Below are 7,316 nucleotides of genomic sequence, written 5' to 3'. Positions count from 1 at the left end.
TCAATTTTATTTCAATTTCAAAATGATAGAACCTCTTTAAAATATAGTAAGTTCCCAGAACTCTTAATCAAATGTTGCAGGCAAACAATTACCCAGTTTAGCCTCCTTAAACTCTCTGTTCTCTAACTCCAAGAAGGCAAACTTGCTACTAATGATTTTTCTTTCTTCTCCTGGCACAATTTTTAGAAACACGCTTAGTTTTCCCACAGGTCCAACAGGTCAGAGAGCCCCGTGTGCAGTATTTTACCTCTCAATCTATTTTATTCCTCGCTTCCAATACCTGCAGCTTCTTGTTCCCAACATACCAACTTAGAATTACTTTAAAATCAACCCATACTTTAGTTCGTGAGATTTCCTGAGATCTGCCTAGATCTTCCATTCCATCTTCTTTCCTTTAGTGAGCCAGCAGTTAAGCGCCGAATCCTTGCTCGACCTTGAACGTTTTTTCCTTCTCTCCCTCCTGCCCCTTCTCCCCCCAAAGCTGAAGCTGTTCGCTAGAGGGAGAGGCAGAGAGAGCAAGGTTGTGCCAACCTTTCCTGCCTAACCCACTGCCTGCAACCCAGAGGCTGGGCTCTCATCTCCGATGCGCTCGCTAACTTGTGACACGGGAGAGAACGCAGAGCAGGCGAACAGACACACACACACAGACCCGGGGCTCTGTTCTTCTTGAGGTTCCTAGCTAACGTCCCCACATACGTCTTTGGACGCTCCTGCCCCATTTTACAACCTGGTCTCAAACCAAGTTATTAGCGGAGGCCCTTCGTTAACCCCCCCTCCCCCCCAGAGAGTCTCCTTAGAAAGCGCTTTCCCGCTGGGTCAGTAGCCGCCGCCAAAGCAGCTTCTAGGAGGGCTAGTCCCGCGGCCTCCCTTGACCCAGCCAATAGAGCCCAGACTTTCCAAGCTCACCTCGGGAACACGTGTGACTTTTCAGACCGCCGCCCCCGCCCCCCCCCCGCCCCCGCCGCCGGCGCCGTCAGGACTCTTTCTCCTATTTGTCTTCGATTCCGCTTCTCCCTGAGCATCTCTGCCTCGGGGCGTTGGTCTTAGGTCTAAACTCTAAGTACATGTTGGCTACCGCTCAACATACTCCCAGCTCACAGAGACCTCAAGAAATGAAAATACAGAAGAGGAAGTTAAACGTGCTTGGAGGTTCAGCTGCCGGAAGTTCTTCACCTTATCTTTACTACGTACACCTGCTGGAAGTCCTTCCACTACACACACACGCACGCACAGAGGGGTCCTGTCCCTGATCTCCGTGGGGGGGGGGGGTCTGTGACCCATCGCTATGGGGAGGGGTCTGGATTCTTGCCCGCCATGACGGTTCTCTGACCCTTCTGTCCCTTGGGAGTCTCCAACAACCACCTCCCCGTGTGTTCTCTGTCCTTGGTCTCCACAAGGGGGCGCCCTCGGGGGGGGCGATTGAGGACCTGGCTAAGGGGGGAAGCCCCGAGAGCGTGTAACAGTGTCCACGTGACCCTCGGGGCCCTGCTTCTCCCACCCCGCCACAGCGGGGCGCCCGGCGCCCCGCGGAGACTGAAGGGGCGCTTTGTGACGTCGGTGCCGCCTCGCCCTGAGGAGAGCTAAGAGGCCCGAGGCCAGGCGGGCAGAACTCAGAGGAGCAGAAATCGGCCTCAGGGCCACAGACCCGCCGCCCGCGCTGCAGACGGTGCTCGCGGGGCAACGTGCGCGTTTCTGTAAACAACCGCAGGCCTCAGCACTCGGAGGGATGCCCAGTCCCTCCGTGTGTGCCCGCCCGCCCTTCTGATCCCCCACAGGCTCATGGGGCGCTATGTCAGAGCCCGATTCTTGTCGTGCAGCAAAACAAGCGTTAGGGCACGTGCGCTTACGTCGCATTGAACTTATATTTTAGCCTGTTTCACATGTATTTAATTAACATCCTGCCATGGGGGGGGGGGAGGAGGAGGGGAACATTGAACCAAAGGTTTGGCAATTGTCGATGCTGAAAAATTACCCAGGCACACAAAAGGGGGCGGGGGGGGGGGGGGGGGGCGCGGCGGCGGGGGGGGGGGCGGCGGGAGCGCGCACATACACAGACGCAGCCCCGACCCCGACGCCGACGTCGCCGCCCACGCTTCTCAGCCGCCACGCTGCTTCAGCCGACACACTTCCGCCTCTCGTTCCTTGCTGCTCCCGCACCACCGAGGGACGGTCGGAGCCGGAGCCGGAGCCAGAGCCGGAGCCGAGCCGGAGCCGGAGCGGGGTAGGATGGGCCGGGGGCCGCCCCGGTTCTAGCCCCCGAGGAAAAAGATTCGGTGGCTGAGGAGCCGCCTCGCCCCCTCTCCCACACGAGACTCTCCCCCCCCATCACTCCCCAGGCCACTGGGCCGGGCCACCTGCGCCTCGGGTAACGAGATGTCCTCGGAGGGTCCCCGCCAGAGCAAACCAGGGCCCCCGGCCCCCAAAGCCCAGAGACCGTTGTGTACGCTGTGCGGGGCTAGTTTTGAGGCCCAAACAGACCTTTGCCGCCATGTCCTCTCCCGCCATTCGCGCTTCCTCGCGTCGCACCCCGAGCCGTCCGAGGCTGAGAGCGGCGAGGCTCCCACCGACCAGCCCCCTGAAAGGAGGCAGCAGAAGGGAAAACGGAGCGGCCCCCGGCCCCTGTCCCATCCCCGGGCCAAGAAATCGGTCTCCTCAAAGGGGGCAGCTGCCTCTCCCCGCCCAGGCCCGTTGACCCTCAGCAAGGCGGTTGAAAGACCCCCGGAGACCCGCACCAGTAAGGCCGTCAAGTCACTCCCCGGCTGCTCAACCACGGGCCTTTCCCACCCCCCAGGCTCCCCTCTCCTCAAAAAGGGGCCGCCTGCTTTCTCGGGGCCTCCCCCACCCAAAAACTCTGAGGACAGGAGCCCCCTGCCGGGCTCCTCGAAGGCGCAGTGCCCACAGCCAGAAGATGAAGGCCCCCTAAACCTGTCTTTAGACGGTGATTTGGGCAGAGAGCTTGATGGCCTCTTGTCCAGAGCCCACTTTGAGACCACAAAGGACCCATCCCCTCAGGCCAGAGCCCACCTGCCCCAGCCAGGGATGAGCCACCCGGAGGCCAAGGGATCCCCTATAGACTCGGGATTCCACACCCGCCTCCCAGCGCAGCGGGAGGGGCAGGCAGAGCCCGGGCGGCCTGAGTTTTCGGCCCGCTGGCCCCCGGCCATGGCCCCCTTGCTGCTCTCCCCCCCACTGGCCAAGAAGCCCAAGCCCAGGGTGTCGGGGGAGGCCGGCCTTCCGGGGAAGTGGGATCTCCCTGCCAATGCATTCTGGGCCCCAGTCATGGAACTGGCTCTTCTCAGTCTCTCATCAGACACAGGACCAGCCCAGCACATCGGCTGTGAGCTCTGTGGGCAGCTTTTTGATAATGCACATGGTCTGGCAAGCCACGCGAACTCCCATCTGCAGGAGATGGGGGTGAGGGAGTGGCACGTCAACAACTCGCCTATTGACACCCTGGCCGAAATCCTGAAGAGCCAGACCCAGGCTCAGGCCGGGGGGCCTCCTGACCCAACCTCCCCGGGCCCAAAGGCAGGGGCCGAGGCAATGGGGGGGGGCCCTGGTGACTCCCTGGAGGCTCCAAGTGCTGCGGAACCGCACGTCCCGCCCCCTGCCAGGAAGTGGGACCCATCTAGCGACCCCCTGGGCCTCTCACTAACCACCTCTTCTCACTCAACTGCTCGGAGGAAGTTCCCGGGTCGGTCACTTCACTCCCTTCAGGAGAAACTCAAGTCCGAACCGAGGAGAGTGGAGATCAAACAGGAGACGTTGGTTGTAGGCCTGCAGGATAAAGGACGCCCATCTGATGGGCCCGGGTCACCTCGCGAGGACAAGGCACCCCAGAACCTAGGTAAGTGTCCCCTGAGGGAAGGGGGGAGGAGCCAAACCGTGTACTCAGGTCCACAATGGCCAGAGACACTCAGAAACCTGGGACTAGGCCAGGGATGGAAGTGCCCGGGGCCCACCTGGATGCCCAGGAGAGCCAAGGCAAGGGTCCTGTTCCCCCTGAGATGGAGCTGCTAAGTCCCTGCTCCCTACATCTGGCTGACGGAGCCGGGCCCGGTGGGGGTTAGTAACTGACGGTGATTGCAGTCACGCCCACAAGTTCTGCCACAAGGAGCTGGATGGGCTTGGGCCCACACTTGCCTCGACGGGCCCGTGGAGGCTCTTTGGGGCCTGCAAAGGACCGGAAACCGGGCCTGGTTTAGGTCCGAGGCAGGTAAGTCAGACCCGGAAGAAGGTTGTTTTGGGAAGGGCACTAGATCAGCACCAGCCTGTCCGGGGGGCTGGCCTAGAGGAGGGAGCCCAGTTTTCCCACCCACCATTAGGGGTGCTTGGCACCCCGTGCCTGGGCCCCTTCCCCCTTCCATCTTCCTCTTCCTGTCTCTGCAGCTTCCTGGGCTGAGCCGGTCCAGGACATCCGCTGTCAGCTCTGTGGCGAGTTCTTTAGGGACCGAAGGGGCCTCTCCTGCCACGCGCGCTTCCACCTGCGGCGCATGGGGGTGACCGAGTGGTACGGCTCGCCCATTGACAAGCTCCAAGAGATCCTGGAGAAGAGGGCCAACGTGGGGCTCATTAAGAAGAAGCCCACCCCCACCGAGCTGCCCTGTCCCCGGGGGGAGGATGGGCCCAAATCCCCTGGGAAAGGGCCTCTGGCCCTGTCTTTAACCCCATTGCCCCGCAATCCTGACAAACCCAGGCCTGACTCTGCCAACAGAGGCCAGAAAATGACCCTCTCGCCTCTTCTCTCTGACCCAATTGCCGGTTTCCTCACTCCCTTGAGGACAAAACGGCCGCCGCCCGATGACCAACTTCTCCATGGGGAGAAGAAGACCAAGACCTGTACATGCCGGGAGCCGCCCATCAAGACGGAGCCCATTCCCAGCCAAAGCTCCCACGCTCCCAGGGAAGCCCGGTGTGAGCTGTGCAGGCTCCATTTTGAGAATCGCCAGGCACTGGCCAGCCACGCTCAAGCTCACCTGCGGCAACTTGGGGTGACAGGATGGCGTTTGAAGGGCTCCCCAATTGAGACCCTGAGGGAGTGGATCAAGCGGAACCCCCAGAAGGGGAGGGCCTACCGCAGCCACATTCCAGGTGGCCGCCCCCCCCTGGGGATGAGCCACCATTCCCGCCCCAAACGAGATGGGGACAAACGAGTGCCCCTCACCTGGGCTCCCAATCGCCTCACGCTAACCGATAAGCCCCTGGGGAGTGAATCCGGGCCGGGGGAAGGGGGCCGGGCGGGAGATGGGGGCACAGGACCCCTGGTCGCCTCACCTCCAGCTGTGGTGAAGGCAGAGGAAAACCAGTGTCACAATGTCCATCACGGTGGGGGCCAACAAGCCTGGCCTTCTCGTGGGGAGGCGGCCACTGACTCTCAGCAGACACTGGTCCCCAGGCGACAGCCACCTCCCAGAGCACTGCCTACCAACTCCCTGCTCCCCCCAAGCGTTCTTTCACGTTTGAGGGGCCCGTGGTACACCCTGAAATGCAGGTTCCGCAAAGTGCAGTTCCAGGGTCCCCTCTCCATCCAGAAGGAGTGGATTCACCATCTCCAGAGGCACATCCTGGAAAGGAGCTCCTCCAGGGCAGAGCCCGGGCCTGTGGCGCCTGAGGCCCCCGAGGCCCAGTAATGGAGCTGCAGGGAAGCCCTCCGAGCCAGCTCTCTTCCCCTCTCTGGGGGGCTTTTGCCCTTTCCCTCCCCCTCAGGTGTGTTTCCAAAGGAGCCAGTCACAGCCCCCTTTCCCCACACTTCCTGGGCATCTTGTGTCACAGGGAGCTCTGCCTTCCTTTTTGCTGTTTCCCCTGAAAACAATTCAGCTCAGAGCAGACAGCTTTCTCCCTCCAAGTCAAGGCCCCAGAGGGCAGCACGGGGTACTTTAGAAGCCCCTCGCCATCCCCTCCCCCTCCCCTGCCAGGGGTCTATTTCTCCCCATCTCATCCCCCTTTCACTGTTCCTTTTATGCATAACTCCCCAGAACTTATACTTGTTCACACTAGTTTTGTTAGAGAAGAAAGAGCGTTGATTTTGATTTTGGACTCCTGGGGTGAGTAAAGCCCGGAAGCCATTGACCTTTTAGCTTTTTTCAGTGGCCATATTCTGGTTGGGAAAAAAATGTAAAAAAAAAAAAATTTTTTTTTCAAAACCCAATAATAATCCTGCTGTATTTGGAAAATAGATGTTCTGTGTAGAGATGAAATAAATCAGAGCTAAAAGATCTTTACTGCAATTGCCTCTCAGTCTCCTTGTATTTTCTCGTCCTCTTGGCATGACTCAAGCTGTTCTGCTGCTCAAAATTAGATCCCAGCCATCTCTACAGGTGGCTCCCGTGCTAGATCTCCATGAGTGATCTGGAACCCTGTTCTCTATGTGAGGGATGTGGAAGACCCTTACCCAAAATGACTACTCCAAGATCATTCAGTAGAAAACAGGAAGGTTGCTTATTGAAAACCTCCGGAGGATGAGCCGTCCCATCGCAGGATAAGAAAGAGAAAGCTCAGGGTAGGAGGGCTAAAGAAGTAGTAAAGATACATAGCTTTTATACAAGAAATTAACCACAGGTAAGAGAGCATTGAGAAGGGGAGGGGGAGGCCTCTAATTGGTTGTTGCTATTGGCAGAGATTGGAATGGAAGGTTTCTCTTTCCCCCAAATCTCCTGCTTTCTAGGAAACAAAGTCAGGCCTTCAGGCTTAATCAAGCAGATAGTGGTCGGGCTAATAGAATAAATATCAATATATGTCAAATACTGATAAATGTCCTCAGCTCAGGTTAAGTACATATGGTTATAGCTGGCCCAGGCTCAAGTAGATATGAGCCTGCACGTATTATACAGGTCAGAGGGGAAACACAGAAATAATGAAAATAAAATACAGAAAAAGAATTCACCCATTCCTGTAAGTTCTTCACCTTATCTCTATTCCCCACAACTCCCCCCTTGTAATAGGTAAATGCTTTTTATCATATTTCTATGAAGAACATTTACACTGTTCAAAATCAATTAACATATCTATACCCTGTTTATCAAGTTCACCATGGAGACCATCCCATTCTAATACATTCCTGCCTTTTCTCTGAAGCATCATCATTTTCATAGCGTCTTCTGTATGCAATATTTTGATAGGGACCGTTGAACTGTTCTGGTGACTCATGTAATTATACAGGGCAGACATAGTGGCCGCAGGGTAATACCACTGATTGCAATAAGTTCATACCATAAAAATTGCTTCCACCAACTGTCTTGGAAACAGTTATCACAGGACAGATTGGCATTTGGCAGATATAAAAACACAAAGAAAAATTAACAAAGATGACCATCTAG

The 7,316-nt window shown here is 57.2% G+C and overlaps 1 protein-coding gene across 1 annotated transcript; it reads left to right on the top strand.

Moving 5' to 3' along the window:
- Positions 1-2,096: 2,096 nt before the first annotated feature.
- Positions 2,097-6,146, top strand: LOC116420286 (protein Wiz-like). Its single transcript, XM_031944696.1, has 2 exons — positions 2,097-3,847; positions 4,390-6,146. Exons 1-2 carry the CDS (start codon positions 2,374-2,376, stop codon positions 5,628-5,630), a joined length of 2,715 nt encoding a protein of 904 aa, XP_031800556.1. The 5' UTR covers positions 2,097-2,373; the 3' UTR covers positions 5,631-6,146.
- Positions 6,147-7,316: the final 1,170 nt, after the last annotated feature.

Source organism: Sarcophilus harrisii, chromosome X, assembly GCF_902635505.1.
Source record: "Sarcophilus harrisii chromosome X, mSarHar1.11, whole genome shotgun sequence".
Classification (NCBI taxonomy): domain Eukaryota; kingdom Metazoa; phylum Chordata; class Mammalia; order Dasyuromorphia; family Dasyuridae; genus Sarcophilus; species Sarcophilus harrisii.
Note: the sequence above shows the minus strand (reverse complement) of the source record. Positions and strands in the feature narration are given on the sequence as shown.

Excerpts from the sequence above, each read along its gene's own strand:
- LOC116420286 (XM_031944696.1), top strand. The coding sequence starts at position 2,374 with ATGTCCTCGGAGGGTCCCCGCCAGAGCAAACCAGGGCCCCCGGCCCCC. Across the intron at positions 3,848-4,389 it reads CAAGGCACCCCAGAACCTAG|CTTCCTGGGCTGAGCCGGTC; the intron begins GTAAGTGTCCCC and ends CTGTCTCTGCAG.